Source organism: Psittacula echo, assembly GCF_963264785.1.
Source record: "Psittacula echo genome assembly, chromosome: 9".
Classification (NCBI taxonomy): Eukaryota; Metazoa; Chordata; class Aves; order Psittaciformes; family Psittacidae; genus Psittacula; species Psittacula echo.
The window spans coordinates 6,176,414-6,203,778 of record NC_137745.1 but is presented as its reverse complement, the minus strand read 5'-3'; the positions used below and the strand labels follow the sequence as shown (position 1 = coordinate 6,203,778).

Genomic DNA, 27,365 nt, shown 5'->3' with positions numbered 1-27,365 from the left:
ACTGGTTAATGCAATGAATTTTAACTTGGGGCTAGGATTGCAGTCTCAAATAAAGCAAGAACACCACAAATATTAAGATAAATTTTATTCCATGATGAAATTCATCCTAAAGCACTAAAGGAATTGGCTAAGCAATACTTGAAACATCATCGATACAGCTTCAGGAAACTGAAGAGACAAGGGAGGTCTTAGAAGATGGGAAAGGGCAAATCTAATTTTAATAAAGGGAGAGAACCTCAAGTACCAGAATGAAGGTGCTTCTCTGAAACCCAGAAAGAGTGAAAGCCAAATGATTAAACAATTGATTGGCAAAGAAAGCACATCTCAACATAGGATGAAACAGAGTTGTAGGCATGGGAGGGAGCAACTCTGTTCTACTAGTAATATGCCTCACTTTTTAAAAGCAGATGAGTGTGAAGGGTGGCCCAGTTATGCTTCGTCCTGCCTCTCTGAGCTCTTTTGAATTTCCTTCCTCTTCCACATCTCTGCAGTTACATTAATCAGATTTCATGATTTAGCTGCTGGTATTTTGATTTTAGTATGTGACTTTAAAATAGAATAATACGATTGCAAGTCACTGAGTGAAAGAAATTCACTTGTTGGGATGCCTGAGCCAGCACACTGTGTGAGAAGGGAGACCAGTTACCCTGATGAGGCCAATCTGAGTGATGTCTGATGGGAGAAAGCAAAACCTTGAGGTGAGAAGCACATTGATAGCCATGGAAAGCAACAGAGAAGGCAGGTAAATTTACTGTCTCTGTGCCAGAGCCTCAGATTACTATCATTTATTTAGGCGTCTAACACAAGAGGCAGCAAAGTTACAAGTTAAGGAAACAACACCCATACTGTATTTATAAGATTTGTGGCTCAGATCCCTCTAGGTCTGTGCTTAGTTTATGACAGCTGCACCCCCTGAAGCTAGCTTTACTGTTCATGTAAACAGTACTTATTGTCAGAAGGAAAATAAGTACTGTGCAGGAAGGAGATAAAATCAGCTGAGAATCTAAAATAGACATTTTAAACCTTGTATTTATTAAGTTAACCCTTAAATGTTTGCCAGCCAGTAGTTTCAAATGGATTCAGGCTCCCATTTCTGTTACAGAGGACTCGCATTTCCTTGTGTATTTTATGGAACTGGTGGCTTGCACTTAAAGAACAAGTTAAAACGCGACAAACTGCACAAACAAACACATGACAGCCCCCTCCGTGCAAAGATTCTTATAATTTAATCAATTATGTGACAGTATAACAGGATAATTCTTCACAGGTTTAAAAACTGGCAACAGTGTTTATCAAAGGCATTACTTATTTTGCCTTCCCTTAGGTGTATCTGTGTGGTATCACAGAGTATAATGTTGCCAGATCCTGGGAGTTTTGTTACAAGTCTCACGACATTTCTTATTTTCTTAAGCCACAAATGGTGGAGTTGGATGAATAGGTGCTTCTATTTAAAACTGTCTCACACTTGCATTTGAAGGGAGAAGTTTCAGTCCTGAAATGTCAAACAACAGAAGAAACCCACAAGTTTCTTAAGTTTCTTTGATGTTAATGACATCAAGGCCAGGTTGGACAGAGCCTTGGGTGACCTGGTCTAGTGGAAGGTGTCCCTGCCCATGGCAGGGGGTTGGAACTGGATGATCTTAACGTCCTTTCCAACCCAAACCATTCTGTTGATTCTACGACATGGTTTGGGGGAGGCCTGACTCATGATTCACCAATACTTGAGGCTGTGAAATGTTTGTATGATCTTGACACATCTTCTATGGTTGAGAGAAAGGGAAAGACTACATTTTGATCTGGATGGAACAATAAAGCTTGGGATGGACACCAGAGTATCTGCCGTAGAGTTAACATTGCTTTCATGAAGCCTTACCCATGGACTTTTAGCCATGCAAGCCTTCTCCTGGACGCCTGCCCCTTGGGTATTATCCTGAAAGTCTGAAGATGTTTTCCTCATCATGTTCTGCTGCTGTCAGTCTAAGTTCTGGTTAGACTGCCACTGATGGAACATGATAACCTGCAGGAGATAGCCAACACCATCTGAGGTGGCATGGCACAGAAAGGCAGAAGCCTCTGATTACTCCAGACATTTGCTATAAGAATGGGATATAAATGACTGATGGTTTGGGATGGAGAAGAGGCAGAGATCTCCAACAATTTTTCTTCCAAAACATCTCAGTCATTAGTGATGTCTTGGAAGTGGAGTAACTCACTGAATCTGCTATAACTTACTGTCAGATGTAAATGGCTTTTACAACTATTCATTTATTTTAAACAATGTCATGCAGCGCAACTTTTTAACAACTTTAATTAAATGGCAGATGCAATTAATTTTTCTGCTTGGAAGGACCAAGAAGAAAACTTGGTTAGATGCCAGCTGGTAGCTTTTGGGATGACTTACAGTTGCATCCATTCATAACATCGATAGCTCAGCAAGAAGCTGTTAAACTGTGATACATATTTTATTTTGTTGAGGGATTTCTTAAGTGTTCCGTGGAAATTTCAGAAAGAGCTACATAAATGCTACCTGATAGCATCTAATACAGTTTTTGGCTGAAAAATTTACACTGTATTTACCATAGTGCAGTAGGTTTTGTGCTCAGAAAAGACACCTGAAGAAAAAGAAGAAATCAAAGTCACAATGAGCACCTTGCAGTGGGAGGACCTCCACACAGGCCTGAGACCTGCGTGCTCCTCTGGCTTGCTTCAGAAGGGTGGCTTACACTCACTGACTGTGTCTATAGGACTTCAGTACATTCAGTTACTGTTGAGAAGTTTAAGAACTTTTTCTGAGGTTGGGAGTAGGGTAGGCTAACTCACAGATGAGAAGTCCAAAAAACCTACTGATACATGCTTCAAATACCCTTGGGACTTTTTTCACCAAGTCAGACCACAGGCAAGAGCTGTGAAACAAGCTCTAACAGGAGTCAAGCCAGGTTCCTCTGTGGCATGTTAATAAACTCTTGCTGTGGGGTGGAGCAGTACCTTTCAGATTTTTGAAAGTTACACCTCATAATACATGACTGTAAAATCTGGTCAAGTCCCGCTCCCCTAAAAGTGATCCAAGGAACCTCATTTGTTTCTCCCTTCAGTAACATGAGCAGGGGATCCTTTGTACTTATTTTTTAACAACTATTATGAAGAGACGATTGACAGAGCCAGTGTTGAAAGACTCATGTAATCTACAACCATAGCCATTTCTATTGTCACTGCACCCAGAACCTATCAGCTGGTGGGAACACTGTACAGTCTCCAGCACCCTGCACATCAAGATGTTTCAGAAGTCACTCTCCATTCCTAGCTAATGCTCATGCAGTGATGGAAATACGAAACTCCTCTGGCACAGCAGTGAGGCACTGAAAGTTCATCTGGTGTAATGCAGAGCAGAAGCAGCTTGTTCCCCAGATCCCTCATGCTATACTTATGTATGTGTGTGTTCAGGCTGCTCTTGTTTTCAAGGTCAAGCTTAAATGGGAATAGTGACAGTAGTGTTTCGCACAGGAGGCATGTTGCATCTATGACCATGAGTCTACAGTGGCTTCTAATCCATGCTCAGATGCTGGCCTTGGATTCATGAAGCCCATGGATTGTATGCTGGCTGCACACCATCCTTTCTGCCCTTCCTGGCCCATGGTAGTCAGGTGAGGCACTGAACTGGCAGGGAGGTGGCTTCCATGTGAGGACACTGTAGGCAAAGTGGCTTTGTTTTCTCCCTGGAGCTCTGTGAAATGTCAGTTTGTCAAATCTAGCAGCTGTTTATTTACAGACCTGTTTTAACAGGAGGATGCTCAAATGGCTTTATTTGCTTCCTACCTTCAAAGAATTTCAATGTTTTGGAGTTTTTTAGGGAAAAAAATTAGTTCAGTATTTTTTCTCTTGTGTATAATTTGATTTGTACTTCACAAGGGATCAGATATTAAGCTCAGTGTGGTTTTGAACATGTATGTGAGGCTGGATTTTCATTATCTTAACACAGTGTCTTCTGTAATATTTATCAAGATGATCTATGATCAGTATACAAGGGCTTACTCTATAAGCTGACTTTTCCATTGTGCCAGGAACAAGAGGTACTCAATTTTCCCATAATTTGCATCACCGTCTTTTTTTACTAGTGCTACCAAAATTTCCAAGGATGGGGTGACAGACAGCAGAATCAGGGTGTGTGTAATTCAGTCATGTAACAAATACAAGGGATTTCCAGACCTGAGGATGCTCCAAGCTATGATTTCACCCAAGTCAGTTCTATTCATATCTAATAGTTTTGCTTAGCTGGTCAGGAATAAAAACCTGAGAACTTGCGGCACAGCTTCTGCCTTTGTGTTTGGAGTCAGAGAATTGTTTTTCTTCCTCTCTTTCTAACTAAAAAAGAAATAAAAGGTGATTGTCATGGAACTACAGAATCTCAGACTGGTTTGGATTGGAAGGGACCTTAAAGCTTGTCTAGTTCCAACAGGGACGCACCTTCCACTAGAGCAGGTTGCTCCAAGCCCCTGTGTCCAGCCTGGCCTTGAACATTGTCAGGGATGGGGCAGCCACGGCTTCTCTGGGCACCCTGTGCCAGTGCCTCAGCACCCTCACAGGGAAGAACTTCTGCCTAAGAGCTCATCTCAATGTCTCTCTGGCAGGTTAAAGCCTTTCCGCTTGTCCTAGAATACCAACTGTAATACTATGACTATATAAAGGAGACTAGAAAATTGCCCATTCTCTATGCAAAGCAATCCTAAGGATTATTAGCACACACACACCCCAAAAATACCCTCACAAAACAAAACCAAACAAGCACAAAGAAACAACCAACCAAAACCAAAAACCAAACGAAAAACCCAAATCCATCCCATGACTTTGACTGAGCCAACGTCTTGGGTTTCAGAGCGGATGACACGTCCCTTAAAAACCGCAGCAAACTGCTGCTGCCCAAGGAGCCGCCACGCAGCAGCGCTGACCCGGACGCGCCGGGAGGCCGCCGCCGCCTGCGCACAGCCGGAGCCGCGGCTTCCCCCTGACTTTCGCTTCTCCACAGCACCAGTAACTTCTGCTCCTGCGGGCGCGGCGGACAGCGCTCCGGCTGCACGGGCACCGCGCACCCGCGGACCCGTGAGACCTATGGACCATGCTCTACAAGACATGTAAGTGCGTGTTGGTAACGAGGAACTTGGGAGAAACAACTGGTCTGAAAAGTCCGAATCTGCAGAAACAGAAGTGCGCAGGCAGGAGAGGCAGCGGCTCCGACGGGAGTGGCCACCCAGTCACTGCCTTCCCTATGTTTTTTCCTTCTAAGAGTCAGTTTTTCTAAGCGATTAGCTAAAGCTTGCTGAAGGGAGCTCAGTGTGTAATCTGAGCTTTTAAGCACTATTTCATTGTATTTTCTTAGACACAAAGAAAGACTTTGTTAAAGGAACTGCATGATCTGGATTTAATTTGTTGCTAAAGAGATCCAGTCCTCTTCAGCTGTGGGAAAATAAGAAACCATATTGTGATTTAACAACTAACAGACAGACCAAGAAAACACTATGTGCCCGTGCTGCCAGTAGAAGGGTAATATTTAGTAAATCAAATCATTCACTCAAGTAAACAAATGGTTGGTTCAGCAGGGAGGAAACAGCAATGGCTTTGGGGTTTAGCTAACCAGGAAATACAGCTGCTGGCCTTTAGAATACCCATGGGCAGAACCCTCCGCTCAGCCACTAAATTAGGAGAGAGAAATCTGAACTGAATCACCAAGTTCAGAAAGGAGTTCTGCCTGCCATCAGCAGGAAGCGGGGGCTTCGCACAGTGCCGCTCGATCTGTGAGCAGTTTCAGACTCAGCACCATTCGGCTCAAAACGTGTAAGGGTTTTGGAGTGCTGTGTGTATACACTCATTGCTGTTACCAGTACCAAGCAGTGCGTACTGAATGTCACGGATCATTCCATGGGAGGCATTCAGTGGCCCAGCTCCAGCCAAGTATGTGCCTCCCTGGGGACGTGCCCCATGTATGCAGATGGGTTTTCCTCCTGCTGCCTCTGCAGTGGCCGTGTGACTTCCCTAAGATCTCTCTTTCCAAGGCAAACCAGGCAGCAATACAGTCTTGTGTGCCATGGGCACGAGGAGATATATTTAACCCCTGACTTTTGTCGTTATCTAAGTCCATAGGACAAAAATATCTCCAGGCAGTGTGGTGCACAGTGCTGCACACCGGCAGCTCTCCAGGATGATTTATTTTCACTCCCATTTCACTTGCTGTGCTCAGAAACGCCATCTGCTACAAAACAGTTAAGATTTGTATTAGAGATTTCCTTCTGTGTCACGTTAAGATGACCAGGTTTTCAGTTTTGTGGTTTAGATTCTGGTAGTGAACTTTTCAGAGGAGCACAAATTGCAGTGAATTCACAATGGCATGAAAACAAATCCCCAGCATGCCATACTGCTTCTCAGTACTAGGCAACACCTCTGCTGCACTGTTTTAATATACATATGAAATAGTCTTAAAAAATGTATGATAAAAGGAGTTATAAAATGGCAATTTCCTTTCCACAAGGTGCCTGTTTCTGTTTCTACAGTACATTGCCAAAAATCACACTGATGCAGGCATGATCAAGGTTTCCATGTGCAATGAAAATAATTGAAAGATCTATTTTCATGCTGTTCAGAAGATCTGGATTCCTGAGGGTAAAAGGAATAAACTCAGGATGTTTATTCGTCTTACCAAGGACACACACCATTAATGTCACAGCATTTGACAATACTAAAAATATTGTTATGCATTTTTTTACCCATTTTCTTACACTTTTTCTAGACATAAAAAAGCTGCTTTCATTTGTAGTACGGAGATACAAACCAACATTTTCAAGAAGTGTGAGGATGCACGTATCTCATTTGTTAATCATAGAATAGCTTGGGTTGGAAGGAACCTTGAAAGCTCATCTAGTCCAATCCCCCTGCAGTGAGCAAGGACATCTTCAACTAGATCAGGTTGCTCAGAACCACATCCAGCCTGGCACTGAATGTCTCCAGGGATGGTGCATCCACCACCTCCCTGGGCAACCTGTGCCAGTGTTTTACCACCCTCATTGTAAACAATTTCTTACTCAAGTCTAGCCTGACTGTCCCCTCTTTTAGTTTAAAACCATCACCTTTTGTCCTGTTGCAACAGGCCCTGCTGAAAAGTCTCTCCCCATCTTTCTTACAGGCCCCTTTTAAGTACTGAAATGGAAATGCAGTGAGTACTTAGTGTAGGTGCATATCCTAGTATGTTACTGTAGTGCTGGCTGTGCTCACCCGAAGGGTCTCCATGATGAGCTCCTCAGGCCCTGCATAGAGAGCACAGTGGTGTGTGACATGGCACTGGGGTGGGACGCAGCTCTCCTTGGAGAGGTATGCCAGGATAGAAGCCTCACCCTGGCAAGGAAGGTCAGACACTGGCAACAAAGGCGAGCTATCAGAGAAGTTAACCCTGATAGTTAACCCTGCTAGTGAAATGCTGCCCCGGGACGTGCGAGAAGCACCCTGGCACGCCCCAAGCACCATCCCTGAGGTTGTGCTGGATATGAAATCCCTCCGTGAGACCGCCAAGTGGCAGCACTCGCAAACTGCCAGCAAATTCTTTGTTTTCGTTGTTTTAAACTCCCAGGCTCGCTGGAGCTGTCTCTCCTATGAGAGTGTGCAGTGTGTATCCAAGCGCAAAGTCACACCCTCACCAAACCCTTTTTTACCTTCCATTTGGTAACTGGTGCCTTCCCTGCTGGCTTCAGAAGTCCCAGCCTGTCAGCCAGGACCTGCTGAGTCCAGCTTCAGTGCTACATGTTCCCAAGACATTGCATCACTCCAAGGGGCCATACATTTTGTTTTCGCTGTTTAACCAGTCCCAGGATACTGGTACAGCTTTTCCGCATGCTGCGTGTGAGCTGGTATGAAGGCAAAACAGGGCAAACCTTTCGGGATCTTGTGGACTAGTGATCATCCAAGCAGTGATTGAGTTTCCTTGGTGCTTGGGGCTTCCTGCCTAAGATAGGCAAACTGGTTTAATAAGAAATGCCTGCGTGAGGAGAGATTGAAGCCTTTTGCGTACCAGTCTGCTACCAGTTTGCCTATTGTGATTTTAATACCTCCTGAAGCACGGAATCAGATTTTACAACTCAGAGAGAGTTATAAAGCAGGTATGTTTATTACAGCGCAGGGTGCAAGGGGGTTCGCTCCTCCTAACTTGCACACCGAGGGGTTAAGCAAGCAGATATTTATTACACACAAACATGCATATTCATTAGGTTCCCCAGAGAGCGGGGAGGAGGTTTACAATTACTTTAGGTAGTCATTATCATAAGTCTCCTCCCTTCTGGCACTTGCGCACTGCCCTCTGATGGCAGACCCCTCGTGGGCAGGGGTCTTCAAGATGAACTAAGCAGTCTTCCTCACGGTGCACTTTTCCCCTTTGACACAGTTGGGTGCCCCAGTAATCACAAAACTAGCTGAAACCGGCCATATCTGTAAGTTTCTGATAGCTGGCAAAGATTCAGAACAGTGTGACCTTCGTACAAAATTTATTGCAAGCGGAACAGGATGGGCAGACAAGGGGTATCCCAAGCTAGCAGGTGTTCGGGAGTCACTGTCTCCAAACTAACTGATAATTAGAAGGATGGTAAGAAATAATTCACTTATTAGAAGCATGGAAAGAAATAATTCACTCTTTTTAGTAAGACTGCTAAATTCTGTTATCACACCACAGACTTACAACACAGTTACACCTAAGTTCAGTTAAAAGTATCTTAACCCTATGTTTTCCAGGCACTTGCTTTCCTTGTATCACTCCAGAAGATTTCTGTTCCTCTTCAACACAACCATTTTCTTCATAGCTTCAAGACAAGTCATGATTATAGATCACCCTGTGTCTTTGCCATACTAGAAATCTGCCTTTCCCAATGCATTATAAAAATACTAGTCTTTGCAGTAAAAAATCTGCAGTAATAAATAATGTATCTCTTTATCACAGTTTGCAAAGCTAAGGTTCAGCTTCGCTCCCCTGCAGCAGAAGGGTGTTTCATCTTCCGTACCTCACCGAGTAAATGCAGATGAGATTTTGTGCAGATGGGAGGTTTTAAAACGCACGGATCTCATTGTACTGCTTCCCTCGTGAAGTTAATATAGTAATAATATTAATTAGATGCTTCGCCACAAGCTTTCCTCTGACTGAGAGAAGTTGTCCCTGCTCCTTGGACATGAGTCAAATTTACCTTACGTATCATGCATGTAAAGAAGTGCACAGGGCTGCAGCACAGGATAAAACTGTAAGCTGCATAGGGATATTGCAAAAATGCAGACAGGGTATTTTGAACAGTTATATTACTTGTGGGAAATTAAATTGCTGCATCACTAATTATGGATTGTTTCAAACCCCCCAGATGTGTGAGTGTAAATTTATACTTCCAAACTGCACAGATAGCTCAGGCCTTCTTTTCGGTGCAGGGAGCTGGAACTGGATGAGCTTTAAGGTCGCTTCCACCCAAACCAGTCCGTGGTTCTCTGGTTCCATGATTACAAACGAACGTGTTTACCCCTCGGGGCTGACAAGGTGATGCCTGACCCGCCACGACGCGGCCTGGAAGCCCCAGGCGTCACTCCGGGCGCTCCGTTCCTCCGGCGGCGCCTCCTCCGGGCCCCGCCTCGCCCCGCCCCGGCCCAGCAGCCATCCCCACAGGAAGGCCGCAGCCCGCGGGCGGGCCGCGTCGCCATGGTTGGTGAGTGTGGGGTGGGGAGGGCCGGGGGCGGTAGCGGGACTGGGGGCTCCGCCGCGGAGAGCGCCGCGAGAGGGGACCGGTCGCCGAGGCGGTGCAGCAGAAGGCGCCGGTGCGCAGGGGGAGTGTTTTACTGCCGCCAGCGCCCCGTGCTCGGTCCGTCAGCGCGACAGCTCCGAGGCGAGTCTGTAACTGCGTGGTCCTGGCCTGCCCGCGGGCCCCTGGGTTGGGGAGCGGCCCCACGCGGGCGGTAGCGCGGAGGAACCTGGCCCTGCAGCCCCCGACCTCGTCGCCGGTTCCGGGCAGCGCCGCGGAGTCGCTCGTCCCGACCGGGCGCCCGGCACGAGGGTGATTGCCACGGCAGCGAGCGGGAGCCGGTCCCCGGGTTCTGCGGCCAGCGAGCGTGATTGAGTGTGTGTGTGTGTAACAGAGCGAGAGCGTTACCCACCGGGGCAGGTGTTGTGTTAATAGATCACAGAATCCCAGCCTGGTTTGTGTTGGCAGGGCCCTCAAAGCTCATCCAGCTCCAACCCCCTGCCACAGGCAGGGACACCTTCCACTAGAGCAGCTTGCTCCAAGCCCTTGTGTCCAGCCTGGTCTTGAACACTGCCAGGGATGGGGCAGCCACAGCTTCTCTGGGCATCCTGTGCCAGCGCCTCAGCACCCTCACAGGGAAGAGCTTCTGCCTAAGAGCTCATCTCAGTCTCCCCTCTGGCAGGTTAAAGCCATTCCCCCTTGTCCTGTCCCTACAGGCCCTTGTCCAAAGCCCCTCTCCAGGTTTCCTGGAGCCCCTTTAGGCACTGGAGCTGCTCTAAGGTCTCCCCTTCAGGAGCCTTCTCTTCTCCAGGCTGCCCCAGCCCAGCTCTCTCAGCCTGGCTCCAGAACAGAGCTGCTCCAGCCCTCGCAGCATCTCCATGGCCTCCTCTGCAGTTGCTCCAACAGCTCCAGGTCCCTCTTGTGCTGCTGCCCCAGAGCTGGATCAGGACTGCAGGGGGGGTCTCCCCAAAGCACAGCAGAGGTGCAGGATCCCCTCCCTGAGCTGCTGCTCAGGCTCTGGGGGTGCAGCCCAGCACACACTGAAGCCGGATCATGGGGAGCTTCTCATCACCCAACACCCCCAAGTCTTTCTCCTCAGAGCTGCCTTTCTACAAAGCTCAGAGGACTGGGAATACCTATAAGCAAATGTCACATTCTAGTATCAAGAGCATTTTAATATTTTGCTCACTGTTTTGTTATTTTTTCTATTTTGAGAAGGTATTTTAGGTAAAGATGAGTTACAGAACTCTGCAACTACCTGAAAGGAAGTTGTAGCAAGGTGGTGGTCCATCTCTTCTCCCAAGTAACAAGCGATAGGATGAGGGAAAATGGCTTTAAATTACACTGGGAAGGTTTAGACTGGAAATTAGGGAAAATTTCTTCCCCAAAAGAGTTGTCAGCCATTGGAAGAGGCTGCCCAGGGCAGTGGTTGAGTCACCATCCTTGGAAGTGTTCAGAAACCACGTAGATGTGGTGCTTGAGACATGGTTTAGTTGTGGACTTGGCAGTGCTGTGTTGATGGTTAACTGTTGGACTGGATGACCCTAAAGGTCTTTTCCAATCTAAACAATTCTACATTTCTGTGATGTGGTGTAGAGACTCGACTTCTGGTTCCTAACTTGCTGGTAGCACTAGCATGTGGCAGTGGGTGAGTGCAGCCAGGGAGGGGACACATTGTCTTTTACCTCTGTATCACTGCCTCCAGTCCAGAGGAGCAGACCAGCTGCTCTTCATCTAGGATGCGTTTGGTAATCAGTGCAATCTGGTCATCTCAGACCCTTTCTCTGCAGACAGATTCCTTTTTGAATCCTCAGCAATCCCTTTCTTGGGCTCTTGAAAGGGAAAAGTCAAAAGTTAAATTTATGTTAAGGTAACATTTTGTTGAGAGAGACTTTTTTAAGCTCTTACCTGAGGGACTTCAGCAAGGAGTTTGCATGGACACATACAAATGGCAGGTCATGTGCTTTCAAGGTCAATTTACCTTTATAAAGTTAATGAAAATCATCCAGGAGCTTTACAGGAAGCCAAAGCTTGTGTCTGCATTGCACAGCACATACCACTGAGGCTTCTGGAATGGAGGTTTAGAAATTATGTGTGGTGTTATGGAGAATGCCAGAGAGATATGTCGGGGTTTGTGTCTCCTGTATTTGAATTTATCAGCTTGTGATGATCCTGTCTGTTTGCTTGGTAAATCGAAGGAGGCTTTTACAGGGAGCCTTAATTCCATGAGCAGAATATATTTTGTCAGCCTTAAAATGCTAGCACTTAGTATAGAGTCTGGGTCATTCTGCAGCCCTTGCCAGAAACCTAATTGCCTGTTTGGAAAGAACAAATGAGATGTGTCATTTTCTGAAGGGTTGCAGGGAGGGTGATTTTTGCCTGCAGGTAAAAAATGATGTGTGTTGCTTTGTTACTGTCATTTGCTACTTGCACTTTCCTTATCCCTGATTTTATGTATTTTATTCTGTCTGAGGAGCAGCTGGCTACAAATAACCAGTAATCACTTGCTTTTCTCTAACTCTCTTAATCATACATGTACTTCCTTTCCTTCCATGTGTGGTCAGGTGCAGGCTGTGTATGTCAGCGAGGTGTGCATGTGCTGTATGCCAGAGGCCTTCTGTACTTTGAGTAAGAGAAAAAAGTGGTCGTGTATGATGTTATTGCCTTACAACTGCTATAAGCCTGTTACACATGGAATTATTAGTCATGTTTTCCTTGTGGCTGTCAAAGACTGTTTGAGTTTCCTGTCTGTCTCTTTAACAAGTTTACAGTTTCTCGTAGTAAGGAAAATACATTTTTTTAAGCTTAAGTGGCATTGTATCCAATCTCAGCTGTATTTGCTGCTTCTCTTCACTGAGCTCAGTCCAACCCCAACCCTCCAACTCCTCGACTGCGGCTGCATATTTGAGAAGACCTGAAGGTGCATCCAAAACATGTGGACAGGATTAAGCCCTGTTAAATTGTTGTTCTGACAGAGGCGAGTGTGCAACTGCAGTAACATTAAATGACGAATTTGGAGTTAGATACTACCAATGTGCAGTCTGGGGGTATAAATAATCATAGAATCACAGAACCACAGACTGGTTTAGGTTGGAAGGGACCTCATCCAGTTCCAACCCACTTCCAACACCTTCCACTAGAGCAGCTTGCTCCAAGCCCCTGTGTCCAACCTGGCCTTGAAACCTGCCAGGGATGGGGCAGCCACAGCTTCTCTGGGCACCCTGTGCCAGCACTTCAGCACCCTCACAGGGAAGAACTTCTGCCTCAGAGCTCATCTCAGCCTCCTGTCTTGCAGATTAATGCCATTCCCCTTGTCCTAGCACTACATGCCCTTGTAATCTCTGATGCCCTAATGCCTGATAGTGTCATGCCTGTACTGTAAGCTGTGATTAATCGACCTCGCCTTCCAGTGCTGCTGTTCTGAACTTTCTAGGCAACTACTGGCTGACAGCACCACTGTCCTTTTAATGCTGGGGTGACTCGTGCTTGGCAACAGATTCTTCTTAACATAAAGATTTCGCATTTTTCTTGCAATAACTGTTGTCTCTATGAGGCAGTGAGATAAAAGGTCGATATACAAAACATCCTAAACAACCACTCCCTTGATTCTTAAGTTGTGACAGCACATCAACTAGCCTTGCTGCGGTTGTGAAGTTGCCTTGTTTGGGGTTTCTCTTACTTTAAAACATAAATAATGAGCATGTTCAATACTGAAAAACTGCCGTGATTATAAAACCTCATGGCATGGTTATGTTTGTACGCCTGTAACCAAGCAGTGGCTGGCAGTGCATTGAAGCAAGTCTGTGCCATAAGAAAGGTGCTGGGGTTCCTGGGGCAAGCTGGGCCTAGGAGCATCATGTGGCGACTTCGAATTGTGCACATGTGCTTTCCAGATATGCTTATCACTCCAGAGCAGGGTCCACGATCCAGCCACCAGGACTGGTGGAGCTTTTTTGTTTGTTTTCTTTAAGTTTAGTAGCTGGGGCACAATTCTGCACTGGTGTCAATTGGAAGGTTCACTCCTCTGGTCTGCCAGAAGGCAGTCTCTTGTGTGGTTTGAGCAGAGATTTCTCAGAGTTAAAGGAGAGACAAAAGATTTCAGAAGAGAGAAGTGAGATACTTGAAGGGTGAGATACTTCTGCTCTACTTTTATTGAGCTAGTGTTGAGCTTGAGAACTGCTCTTCAGGCAATTTTAAACCTTGCACCCCATCCTAAATACTTAAGTAATTTGGAGGACGTGAAAGTGCAGGCAGGCAAAATGTGACTGTGGGAATGTGGAAGAAGCATGCTTCTTAAAAATGGAGCATCCCCTAGGATGTGAGAAGTTTCTTGCAAATGCCTGAGCCGGGCGTAAGACCTGTCTATGGCAGGCTCAGTTTAGCAGTAGGCGGAGGGGCCAAAAGCATCATCTCATTCTCCTCTCCTGCCTTTTGGCTTAGACGGGAAGAAAACACAGCCAGCCCTGAAATCCCAGAGAGGCTTCTGCCCCATTAGACGTGCACTGGGAGCCAAGTTTCAGATGACAGCACGAAGCCCTCGGTAAGACTGGTAGTGGTTTAATGAGCTTGTGTAAATGAAAGTGCCATGAGGACATGGAGCACTCCTCACTGCTTAGAAGATGTTCTTGGATAATTGTAATCTTCAGTTGTCACAGTTAACTTCACTGGTGTAATTGATGCTTGTGCACACTGCCTATGTGGGGATCAGTAATGACAAGGCAGCAGCAAAGCCTGAACCAGGGAAGGAGGTAACACTTTGAGCCTGCTTTTATTTTATTTTGTATACTCCTTCTGCCAGAATTTTGTCATGCTTTTAGCACTTGCTGGGGTTCATTATCTGAAGTTTGATTGCTCTGCTAGCTGTAAGTCCCTGGTTTAGTGCACTTTCTTTGTAAGTCTTCGGAAGGTACAGTGTTGTTGGTGACACTGAGAATCACTACAAGTCATGGAGCAGATGGAAAAGAAGGAGGAAGAAGTTGCAGGGACATGAACAGACAAAAGTTCACAGTTTCCTGGTCCTTGACAGAGCCTCTTGTGTATGCTAATGTATTGATTTGAAGAGGAGAAGTTTGATCTCAACCTTGACTCAGATAACATACAACTTCTTGCAAAAAAAGGGGGTTGCACAGCAAGTATGTCAGGGCAGGATGTTTCTGGCAGTACAGAAGAAAGCTGCCTTGATAGTGGGCTGTTGAAAAGGAGGCATTAGAAACACATGGAAATAATATGAGGTTTGTATAAAAAGTAAGAATTTATCTGAAATGCTGTTGTGCCTGTAGAATCACAGCTCTCTTGGAGTCTCAATAGCTGTGTGTTCTTGTTTGAATAGGGGTGACACTGGCACTGGAGAAGTTACAGTGCATGGTGGTCATAGTGAGAGGTTTTCCTGAACCCTTTCCTGTAAATACTGTTAGTGCTACAGAGATACAGAAAAAGGACAGTGTAATACAGAAAACCCCCAGACATGGTACAGAAAGGGCAAGGGCTGTGCACAGGTGCAGTGCATCATGGCAGTTTCCTGACTCTTCTTCATTCTTCCTTCTCTAAATTGCAGGGCACAAAAGGCTTATGGTTGTGTATTTTCTGGTAGCCAAAATACCATAAACCTGTGCATTTGTTTTACTTGGGGAATATGCTGGGGGTGCAGTGGGGGTGGTTTGGTTTTGTTTTCTATGCTGCTTGGTTATAAAGTGGTGTACTGACATTCTAGCACTTACTTCAGACAGGGTCATAGACACTCCCTTTCTAAATCTGATACAGGCACAGTTACCTGTGGAACCAGTCTGTCCCTGTCTTAATCTAGGGACTGTAAACAAGGAGCTATAGGGAATGCTATGCTGCTGCAAAATCCATTGCTATTGAATTGGAAAGGATGCCTGAAACAACAGCAGGTCTGGATTTCTGTATTTGCAGAGGTTTGCGTTAATAGAGAAAGATGTGTTTTAACTGTATGTTTATTTGAATGTACTTCCGTGGCAAAAATTTACTGCTTTTGGACTGCCTTTTCTCCCCACTCCTGTAAGAAGTTAAGGCTGATGTCCTTCCCTAAAAAGCTTGATGGCTCTTTGGCGGAGATGCTGTTCCTGATCTTCCAGTTCTGTTTCAGTGTCTGATTTCATATTTACATCAAAAAATTTATAAGACACATTAGTTTAAACCTCCATAATCTGACTCCATAAATGATAGAAGGTTCATCTTCAGTGATTTAACAACTTTAGGGCTGTATTTGATTAAATATCCCATCAGTGCTTGACACCTAAGTAGTTCAGAACCTTCTCTCTTTGGACAGAGAAAGCAGCGTAAGTGACCAGCCAGGAATTCAGATTTGTGCCATTTTAAGTGGATGGGTTTTTGAAAGCACGTGGCTATCTTCTGGTTCCCTAACAGATAGTTCAGCTTTCTAAAATTATGTGATGGTGGTAATTTTATTTTAGCTATTTAACCACTGTTAGGAAAATTAAATGTGCAGAATTCAAAAATGGCTTGCTAACTCACTGCTGTGGTTTGTTCTTTGTATTATTTTATCTCCAGATCAATCGTATTGTCATCGGCTGCAGCACGACATGTACTTTCTTACAAGCAATAGCCGACTGAATGAGCAAGTAGTTGACAAAATTATTCTGCAGCTTAACAGAGTCTACCCCCAAATTCTTACCAATGCAGAAGCAGAAAAGGTAAATTGATGGATTTTACTGTATCTCTGAATGTTGCATTGTTTTTAAGGGTCAGTAGCTCAGCTGCCCTCTTTCTGACTTGACTCTTGGTGCCACATGCAGCCAATCTTCCTCACCAAATTACAGAATCATAGAATAGTTAGGGTTGGAAAGGACCATAGGATTGCATAGTTCCAACCCCCCTGACATGGGCAGAGGCACGTCACACTAAACCATGTCACCCAAGACTCCATCCAACCTGGCCTCACTTCTTACTTGCTGACCAGCTGTATCTGGCCTCTCATATGAGAGAAGTCATGGGGCTGGCATATTCCCTGTGCCAAGGTGCTGTGAGAGAGGGCACTCTCTTCATCAGTAGTTTAATGCCACAGTTCCAGCCATGATGACTGACACTGTGTGTGCAGACGCACGCTATCTTATAATCACTCTGTGGCAGGATTGCACCCATCGTGTGACCAAATGCCCTGCATGCCTGCCTTCTCAAATGAGTCAGTGTGAGCCTTGTCAGGTGATCTGTGCTGTATCCAGCTGTGTCCACAAAATCATCTGTATTATCTTAATCAGTTTTAGTTACTGATTAATGTGATTAATAACTCTGAGTAGAGATAGAGAAAAGCGGCATTAGTCCCATCTGTAAGTGTGGGAGTTGTGGGACATGAATGGAATTAGTAGCACCTTCCAGCGATGGCACTATGTATGGAGAAAGGCCGCTCTCCCTTCACTGTCTGCACAAGACTCGGGGTTTTGGCATAGCAGTATTGTAACTCTAGGAAACATAGGTTCAGCTTTGTCATAATCAAACTCCATGAGGATGAGTAGTGTTCTGATGGTGCAGAGCAGTGCTAGATTGTCAGCTGAGCCAGTCTAGCCACTCAGTTATGATAAACAATGTGACATGCACAGTGAGAGATCTCATTTCCTCAAGAGCTTAAAATGCATAAACACATAAATCTGTGAAATGCAATTTGGGACTTCTGCATTTAGCAGACAGAAATGAACTGCTTTCGCAGAGGTCCAGGGAAGTTTTTGTCAGCTGTGTTAAGTGTTTAGGAAGCTTCCGATCTCAGCTGTATCCAGTACACCTTGTGGAATTTTTGGAATTTTGTCAGAATAAGGAGTATTGTATATAAGGTATCTTGCATTTCTGTCCCCGTAGAGCAGGAGTTGATCATAAGTATACAACAAAGGTTATCTACTGTACTGGTCTGAAATACAGTGCTTTGCTGAGAATGGCTTTGATCATTTTCCAGATAAACTGAAATCGATTTGATATGTGTAGGGTAAATTTTTACTTTCTCATTGTGAGGTCTCCTAATATTTATCACATTTTGGGCTATATTAAAAGGGTACTTTCTTCTGCAGCTGCTTGCCATGTTGCCTGAGTATTGAGAATTCGTACATGTTGCAGTATTTAATTGTGCAGGAAGCAGTGAAATGTACAATATTGGAATAATGAACACATATTAGGACAAATGTAAGCAGTATAAAACTACCTTTCTGGGTGATCATTACTAGGCAAATACAGGAAAATTTGAAACCAGAAAACTTGATTGTGAGATCTGTTAATGTTTTCTATCAACAGCTGTCAGAATCAAACTATAGAATAGTGAGCACCATGTTAAGTTTGAACACAGGGAAAACACATTCAAACAGAGAGTAACTCACTTTATCAGGACAGAAAAAGGAATGAGGAAGGGCAGAGGCAGTATGCTCTCTGTCAGGCAGTGCTAACCAGACGTAGCTCAGTGTCCTGAAGACTGCTGTGCAATACACGTATATCCTCTTTAGGTTCCCCTCACTTTTTGACCCATTCTTTTAGCAAAACATAAAATAAGCTCTGTATCTTCACTCCCTGGCGTACTGTAAAATGATGTGTTGTCATCTGTCTTCTTACAAGTGTTTTTCTCTTACAGTTCAGGAATCCAAAGGCATCACTCCATACCAGACTTTCAGATCTCATAAAGCACCTTCAAAAGAAAGGCGAGAGACACTGCCAAGAGTTTTACAGGGCTCTACAGATCAATGCTGAACAGCTGTATGATGATCTGCCAAGCAGGAAAGTCTTGAGTAAGTTGATTTATAAGTTGTTGGAGTTGTGGATTTCCTCATCGGTGTACTACAAAACCTCATTTCAGATGAGGTTTAGATTATTTAAATAACCTGTCTAGGTTATTTATGTATTTTTTGGGGTATACCTTAATTTCTTCTGACTGGAATTTTCCAAAAGCTGTAAGGGGATTTGACTGCATAGTTCTTATTTGTTGACTAGTGTGGGCAGATCCAAATGCTTTGATTGTTTTGAAATATGAAAGATGTCTTTAAAAGAGTTTAAGTGCAACACGTAAGACAGAAATTTAACTCCTATGAAGTACAGTTTCTCTTTTCATAACCATTGCTTCTTAATGGCTTGTTTATTTCCTATGTGTTTATTTTGACTAGTAGCACATGAGAACATTACAAAGCTCAAATTTGTTAAGCTCAAAACTCTGGTGTCCCAGAAGCTTGACTTTCCCTCCATCCATATATCTCCTAGTTGTATCTAGTTTAAAGTGGAACAAACATTCATGGGCCCTTGTCATGATGAACTGTGATGTTAGGCATTTAGGGTTTGGTTTGTGCAGCTGACATCTGAGTGATGTCCATAAACTGCCCCCCCCCCCCCCCCCCCCATGTATGTATCTACTTCAGGAGGACTGAGACTCAAACAGATTTGATTCTGTACTGCAAAGGAGCTGCTTTCTTCAATGGAAAGTATCAAGCCTGACTTGCCAGGGATAATGCTTGCTATGTGTTGGTGTTTCGCAGTTGGTTTGGTTTTGTTTCCTGCCACTCCAACCTAATGAACTGGAGAAACACAACGTTCCAAATGGATGGGAAATGCGTTCAGGCATCTTGTGTACTGAAGTGACTCAAGGAGCTTGAGGGAAAGCTCCCACATTTCAGTTAATGAAGCTGCAGAGGGACTGCAGTTTAAGAAATCCTTGTAAAGTATCTAACAGCTCTAATACTTCACCAGTCACTTGATTTCTAGTTGTAAGAAACTTCACAGTTAGGTGCCAGGGGCTATTTTAGACACGTGAGTCAAAAACTCCATTGAGATTCAAACCTTTACACCAAAAGTCCATAGGTTAGACCTCTTTTATTTCTGGAGTGAGAATAACATGTAAATTGTAATTACCTTTGAAGATACGCATTGTCTAGCTTCGTTTCGCCTTTCATTTTGAAGGAAGAGGTTTGCTTCTACTCAGCACAGATATGTACCAGTGGAAGACTGCACCATCGTCCTGCCTATACAGGGAGGCTGCAAAGTTACCCAGGTCTCCAGATCCATACGTGAACTTTCTTGAACTGGGAAAGTTGGGGCCATCCCTGTCTCAGACTCTCAGATGAACATGAATCCCAGTTGATTCAGCTTTGCAGCAGCTTTAAGATAGTGCCTTTGATCTGATACTCACCTTGCAGAGGTCATGCCCTTTGAGGGAGCAGGCTCTTAAATCAAATAGTCTTGGATCTATTACTTTTACTCAGGTAGAGCTCAAGAGCAACAAGTTTGTCTGCCAGCCTGACTAGAAGGCAGCAGACAGCCTTTATTAATGGAAAACAACTTAACAATCTTAGTGTAGTCACTAAGAAAGGAACTTAAAGAGTGTGTTGATGGTGTAAGAGTTTAAGCCGTGTTAAATGTTCAATAATACCTTCTACAAGCCATTTCTGAAAATGTGTATTAACATACTGGTATGCAGTAGCCAAAGCCTGACTACATCCCATATAGATGGTTTGAATTCAGCTGGGTGCTAGAAATAGCATAGCTGTGACCATGTTGATCTGCATGTTGTTACACTCCCTTATGTCACCATCCTCAGAACAGTGAGAATTGTTTAAATAACCAAGTGAAAATACCACTACGTGCTGAGATTCTGCAGTTTCCTCATATTGACCTGAGGGGGAAATAGTGAAATAGTTGTGTTAATATGTTTGTAACTAAAACAGATGTCTGCATTCCGGGTTGGTCAGTAAATGTGCAGCATTTTAAGCTAAAACTACAAACACTTTTATTCTTCAGGAAAAGCTCTCATTTTAATATGAGGTGCTATTTCTCATTTAAGTGAACTTGGACAATTTGATTATTGAATGCATTGTCCTCAGACCGCTAACGTACAATTTTTATGTTACTCTGATGTTATTCACAGGAGTAGTTATTAGTCAAATGCAGCATGGATGTGCCCAGCCTGGCCTTGAACACTGCCAGGGATGGGGCAGCCACAGCTTCTCTGGGCACCCTGTGCCAGCGCCTCAGCACCCTCACAGGGAAGAGCTTCTGCCTAAGAGCTCATCTCAGTCTCCCCTCTGGCAGGTTCAAGCCATTCCCCTTGTCCTGTCCCTACAGGCCCTTGTCCAAAGCCCCTCTCCAGGTTTCCTGTAGACCCTCTAGGCATTGGATTTATTTTTATTTTTTTTAAAAGCAACTTTAAAATTTGTGCTAGAACAAAATTTCTTTGCCTCCAGTTTAATATAGTGCAAGTGAAGTGTTGAGTAATGTCTCAGAATTCCACTAGAGGGTGGGTAGGGCCCATGGTACGGGCAGCTTCCAGGCTGCTGGAGCCAAACAGGATCATTCTAGTGACTCAGAAAGTGTTTTTATTTCTCTCATTGCTGACATAGACTAGAAAGATTAGCTCCGCAGTGATAGCCTTACAAAAGTGCAGAGATTTGGCTGTGCTGTGAAGTGTGAAGATTTCTTAGCTGAAGTACATAGGGAGGCCATGCCTCAAAATGGGTAGGCTGTGTAGGATTGCCATTGATCTCGGCTGTGCCGCGGAGGCTTTGCATCAATTCTTTCCCCTTCAGTGAGTCTCAGCCTCTGCAGCAAAGTGCTTCAGGTGTTTCTGTTCTGCTTGAACACCATGTGCCTCATCCCCTGAGGGGATGCATTTAGCATGGGAGGTAGATGTTCACCACCAGTGCTGGCTGGCAGCAGGTCCCCTGTGCTGACTTGGTGTCCAAGGTGGTTTTCCAAGGCACCTTTCCTAGCTCCAGATTGTCATGTAAAAGAAGGAGATCAGTTGACGCCAAACAGTCTCAAATTCTGCCCTGTTGACTGCCAGATTTGCAGCTCTCACTTCTTAACCTTTTTTTTTTTAACCCTATTGACCACAAAGAGGCTTGGCTCAAAAAGTTGTGCAGAGTCATGATGCATTAAAGGAAGATCATTTCTCTACTATTTATGGTGACAGCAGTGTTCTTCGGTGCTGCATACATTCTGCAGGTAGTTATTTCCACATCTATATGGCAAAGGCACCTCTAAAAGAGCTCCATGTCTTTCTGTCCAAAGCAGAAACTCCTTAATTGCTGGGAACTACTGAGCGCTTTTTCTTAAGGTCAACCTCCTTTTCTACTAGAATTTGCACAGAGATAGAGGCAAAAATTATTTGCGCCGGATTATCTCCACCTGGAGCCTGCAGACTTTCATAGATGCTGAATGTGTCTTTAACCAAACCCAGAATTTAGATCAATAATCTGCACCAAGCATTTTGTTCCAAGTGCTTTATCTGCAGGTGCATCAATGCCCAGAGATTTACTCAAGAACAGAAAGAATGGCAATGCATTGAATTACAGGAGTGTTTTCAGATTAGCACATATTAACAGATCATTAGTATTTATTACAATGAAAATTTCTGGCACTCTGAAGGGATTGGCTTCTGTTTTCCTCATTTGGGATCAAGTGTAACGTTACTTATGTGGTTAGTGCTTTACCAGATCAGAGTTGTTGCTGCAGCTTTTTATCTATTCAAATGACTGTGTGCCTGTGTCTTTTGATCAGCGCATATCCAGATTTAACTTTAGCAATGATCTACCATTGGAGGGGCTTATATGTCATGTCCAAATTGGGTATTTTTCTGAAATGTGTCATTTTGCACTGTTTTGCATGTACTGATTATGTTTGTTTGCTTGAGCCAAATACTAACCTTTCATGTGTTGCTTTTATTTCTAGAAACCACAGATTCCACAGAGATAGACACTGACAAGGAGAAATATATGCTAAATGACAGGGGTAAATAAATGCAAACAGTGTCGCCGGATGGAATGGCTTTTCAGATTATGATGCAATTTATTTTATCATGTAATTTGCATTTCATGTAACTGTTTGTTTTATGATGCCTTTACTGTCATATGTTAAGTGGAAGTAATGGAGGAAAATGCACTGAACTGCAGTTGTGGAAACCAATGCCAGGAAATTCAAGAGACTGTAGAGCTTAATCAATATTTACTGTTATAGCTAAACTCATAATTTTCTATGATTTGTTCAGGACTTGAACAGCAAGGTCTATTCAGCTGCTGCTGCTAACATTTTGCATAAGGCCATCAATAATTTTTTAATGTAAATTTAAACATTCTTAATTTTTTTTAAGTTTTCAATATAAGTACAGATAATTTGAAACCAGAGATAGAAAGGAAGATGAGCAAGGGTGAACTTAAGTACATTTTCCTTAGGAAAACATGTTAAGTTTTTCCCTTCCTCTGTTCAGTGCCCAGATTATAGAGGCAAATATTTTATTCACTGAAAAATATTTTGAAAAGGAATTAAACTTCTGAAAGTGGGAACATTTTCAAAATGTATAGTGAACAATTTTGTCGTTGAAGTTTAATTGGTGTTTATGTAGTAATTTGGATACAATTTTGAGAGACTAAAAGCACCTTCTGTGCACTTTTTTTCTGTTTTCCCCGAGATAAAACTGAAACGAGGGGCAGAAAAACAGTAACTCAGTGTATATTTTTGCCTGTGTTGTTGTTGCTTTGAATATTGCACCAAACTGCTATTCAGATTTTTCACATTGCTGTTGCTGACTGCAACATAACATTACAGGTGAAACAGAGAAAGTAGTTGGGAATAAGAAAATGAGATCATTTCTGGTTTTACTCATGCCAGTGAAAGAGCTGTCCCCAGACTGGCGGTCATCTGGCTGGTAGCCACCCTCGTTGAGAGATGACATCCAAAGGAACAGCCACATCTTTGCTCCTTTGCTGTTTCCTCCGTGACCTTGACCATATGGTCAGCTCCACACATTTATCCTTAAAGTGTCAGATTCAGTTCAATTGTAGCTATATTCATAGTGAAGAAGTAAATACAAACGGAATAGTAAATAATAAAGAAGCAGTTATAAGTCTATGATTTTTTTTCTGTGGAGAATTATGAATTAGAAAGGTTTTATTGAGCATCAGTAATGAACATCAGTGTTAAACTGCATGTAATTCCAGGCAAGCACATGAAGGAAACATGGGAGATTTGTCTTAGGGGTGTGTGTGTCTCTGCATTTCAGCATCTAGAGAATTGTAAGCAGGAACAAGAATACTAGTTCTTGGCATGAAGGTGGCATTTGTAATACATATGTAGGAAAAAACCAAGACCCTAAGAACCTGCTTCTGAGGGACTGCAGTCTCCTGTGATGTGCTCGTGCCCACAGGCAGTGCATTGGCCCAGGGAGGCTATTCATACAGTAAATCACTACACTGTGTGGTGAGGTCCCAGCTGTATGGTTAGTATTTTGTTGTAGAGTTTAAAGGGATTTTTGCACAAAGTTTTAGAGTGAGAAAACATCTAAGGAAGCTTTCACTTACATTTCAGAGCGTATAGCTAGATGAACTGGAGCAAACAGTGTTTGGTGTCAAAGCAATGGTAGTAAAATTGATTACAGTGTAGTAAATGTGCTTCATACTACACTAGCTACAGAACATACATAATGATGGATGTGTTAGCTTCATCTGAATAGACTTAATTGTGTATATTAATAGGCATTGATGATTTAGGAACTGAGCTAAACTTCCAGTGCTCTCTTGTGTCTCAGTGTGTTTCCTTTTTCGTTTCCTTTAGGTCCGGTATTTTTCCTCGCTTGCTTTAGCGTTGCTGCGGGATTTGCGTTGTTCTGGTATTGCTGTAACTCAGGTAATCTGCTCCAGTGGTTTTTGTTGTGGTTGCCTTACTCCAGTGTGGGCCAGGAGAGCAGGATGCCTCTTGGTCTAACGTGGCTTAGAGTGAGTCAGCGTCATCATTCATTAATGAGGTTGGGATACAAATTGCGCTTCAGGCATGCTGAGATATAAATAATGAATAGTTTCCCTACAGAGGATGCCATGAATAGGGGCTCTTTTTAAAGACAGTAGTCACGTGAACTCCTGTTGCTATAGCAATGGGTCATGATTCCCAGCTGTCATGAGCATACATGGAGCTGTTGGAGCAAGTCCAGAGGAGGCCACAAAAATGACCAGGGAGCTGGAGCACTTCCAGTATGAAGACAGGCTGAGAACATTGGGGCTCTTCAGCCTGGAGAAGAGAAGCTGCATGGAGACCTCATAGCAGCCTTCCAGTATCTGAAGGGGGTTATAAGGATGCTGGGGAGGGACTCTTCATCAGGGACTGCAGTGATAGGACAAGGGGTAACGGTTTAAAACTGAAACAGGGGAAGTTCAGGTTAGATATAAGAAAGAAGTTCGTTACTGTGAGGGTGGTGAGGCACTGGAACGGGTTGCCCAAAGAAGAGGTAAATGCTCCATCCCTGGCAGTGTTCAAGGCCAGGCTGGGTGACACGGTCTAGTGTGAGATGTCCCTGCCCATGGCAGGAGGTGGAAACTGAGTGATCTTAAGGTTCTTTCAAACCCAAACCATTCTATGATTCTGTGATTCTATGAGACAGACCCAAGCCTTCTGGCTTCCACATCTCCTGGGAGCTGGTTGCAGCATGACCCACTCACAGGGCTGGAGGACGCTGGCTCAGTTTGCTGAGCTGGAGCAGCTACAGCCATTGCCTCAGTGTCTGGCTTGGGGCGTTAGCTCTCCCTGTCAGCTGAAAGTCACCTGCTTCCTCACAGCAGCCGGGCTCCTCCTCACAGTCCTACCTTCTCACCCAGCATTGCTGTGAGAGTGGTGGCTCGTAGCAGAAAGTGCGTTGATGCATCCACATGGATCACTTTCAGCAAAGCAGTGGGTCAAGGCTAGTGGGAGAGATGCAGGGGAAGAGGGTAGCTGATTCTAGAGGTGTCACTTCTCTAGAACCTTTGCATGGTGCTGGGAGAAGTGCCAGTCTCCACACAGTAGGTGGGGACCAGAATCCAAACTCCATTTTGGTTTGGTGCCTTCTGCTCCTCATACCCAGGTACAACAGTTACAGTTGGACATTGTTCTTTACGGTTTTTCTCTCAGAGCTGTATGCTGCAGTAGCACCAGTTCAGGTTCTTTCAAACCCAAACCATTCTATGATTCTGTGATCCTATGAGACAGACCCAAGCCTTCTGGCTTCCACATCCCCTGGGAGCTGGTTGGAGCTTCAGGTGATGTGAGAGACTGGACTGTGTTAGCCTTCATCCACAGATTAGAGTCCCTCAGCTGAACTGTTCATGGAGTCAGGGTTTAAGGCTGAAATGGAACCATTAGACCTTTGAGGCTAACCGGTGTGTTTCCTTAGCTGCCATCACTTCCCTTCATCAGGTTCAGTCACCAGCATTTAATAGGAGCATTCTCCATTCAGGGACTCGTACAAAAAAAAAAAAAAAACCCACAAAAAATGAGAAACCATCACTTCATAGAATCAGCTAGCTTGGAAAAGACCATCAAGCTCAACCTTTACCCCAGCATTGCCAAGACCACCACTAAACCGTATCACTGTGGGCCTCATCTACATGGTTTTTGAACACTTCCCTTGATCCCAGTTAGTTGTCCGTAGTGTCAGAAGTGGGTGTCTTTTCTCAGGCTGAACTGGTTTCAGCTCCAGCCTACCACTTTTGTTAGGACTTTCCCTGCCAGGCTGCAGAGCCCCTTACCCACTTGTTCGTAGCTGACGTTTCATATTTCCTTCCCGTGGAGGTCCTTGTGCCTCAGGCCAGCTCACTCTTTATTTTAGCTAAAATCACTGACCAGTCTGTCCAAGTGTTTTATGCCAAGGCTTTTTTTTTTTTTCCAGTTTTTGAGGCTCTTTCCCGTATCTTTGCAGTATCTCAAAGCCCCATGTGTAACAGGGCCTCCAGACCTGTATGTGGTGCTCCAGGCTTGCACCATCTGGTGCCATGGTCAGTGTAAAGCTGCCCCTTCCCCAGCTCAGCAATCTCCTTTTCATGTGTCTGACCTTGCAGTGATGCATCCAAACAGGTTCATCGTTACCCTGTCTTGGCAGTTGATGTGTACAGTATTGAAGGAAGTGGGCTTTCCTCTAGAGTGCTTTTTTAAATTGATTTTTATTTCCTGTAGATGCTGCTGATGAGCTGGAATGAAACTCATGTGTGCTCACTGTCTCTTTTTCCTCCCCTCTCCATTCTGTTTTAGATACGAAAGTCGTAGCGAGAGCCAGGAGAATCTTGGGCTTTTCTCCTATTATCATAGGAAGACACGTTAGAAATATTTGTATGTTGTATCTGGAAGACAGATCAAGAAATTAAGGAAGAGCTGCCTCTTCACTTGACTGTACAGTATGCCTGCCAAGGGAAGACAACGGTGCATGAATATTAATGTACTATGCTCTCATACCAAAGATTTTATTAACTAGCTTCATCAGTAATTGTGTTGCCTCAAGATGTATTCAGAATTTCAGCTATATATGTCCTTCCTTATGGGAATGGACTATTTATTTTTGTAAATGCTTATTTTAAAATATTTATCATTGGGATAAAAAAAATATTTTTAATACAGACTTTAAAATTACATCCTAAGTGATCATGGGTCTTAAGCCATGTTTGCTTATGTGTTTTATACTGGAATGAAGGATCACAACTGTTTAAAGAATGCTAGCCTGTCTTTTGTGATAAGTAACTTAAAAAAAGCACTTAAAAAGAAACAAATGCACTCAAAGCCTTACTAAGAAATGGATTTCCATCTCAGGATTGTCTGTTTTGTGTAGATGCACTGCCTGAGCTCAATCAGGCACTAGCACCTATGAAGTGTATCAGTGCCAGTTACCTCTGT

At 44.0% G+C, this 27,365-nt stretch overlaps 2 protein-coding genes across 3 annotated transcripts in view; both read left to right on the top strand.

Moving 5' to 3' along the window:
- Positions 1-4,307, top strand: part of SUSD3 (sushi domain containing 3) — a 43,365-nt gene extending 39,058 nt beyond the window's left edge. Inside the window, exon 7 of the mRNA XM_080625244.1 lies at positions 3,502-4,307. The gene's annotated coding sequence lies outside the window, so the exon portion shown is untranslated. The remainder of the gene's footprint in view (positions 1-3,501) is intronic.
- A 563-nt stretch (positions 4,308-4,870) lies between these two features.
- CARD19 (caspase recruitment domain family member 19) lies at positions 4,871-27,106 on the top strand. Of its 2 annotated transcripts, XM_080625245.1 has the most exons (7): positions 4,871-5,126; positions 9,439-9,710; positions 16,275-16,417; positions 18,331-18,484; positions 22,410-22,469; positions 24,288-24,359; positions 26,730-27,106. In XM_080625245.1, exons 2-7 carry the CDS (start codon positions 9,548-9,550, stop codon positions 26,840-26,842), a joined length of 705 nt encoding a protein of 234 aa, XP_080481371.1. In that variant the 5' UTR covers positions 4,871-5,126; positions 9,439-9,547; the 3' UTR covers positions 26,843-27,106. The 2 variants fall into 2 exon arrangements, with proteins under 2 accessions (XP_080481371.1, XP_080481372.1); XM_080625246.1 differs by lacking the exon at positions 22,410-22,469.
- The last annotated feature ends 259 nt before the right edge of the window (positions 27,107-27,365 follow it).

Coding starts and splice junctions, on each gene's coding strand:
- CARD19 (XM_080625245.1), top strand. CDS start 9,548: ATGCCTGACCCGCCACGACGCGGCCTGGAAGCCCCAGGCGTCACTCCG. Junction 16,418..18,330: donor CCAATGCAGAAGCAGAAAAG/GTAAATTGATGG, acceptor TTTCTCTTACAG/TTCAGGAATCCAAAGGCATC. Junction 22,470..24,287: donor ATATATGCTAAATGACAGGG/GTAAATAAATGC, acceptor CGTTTCCTTTAG/GTCCGGTATTTTTCCTCGCT.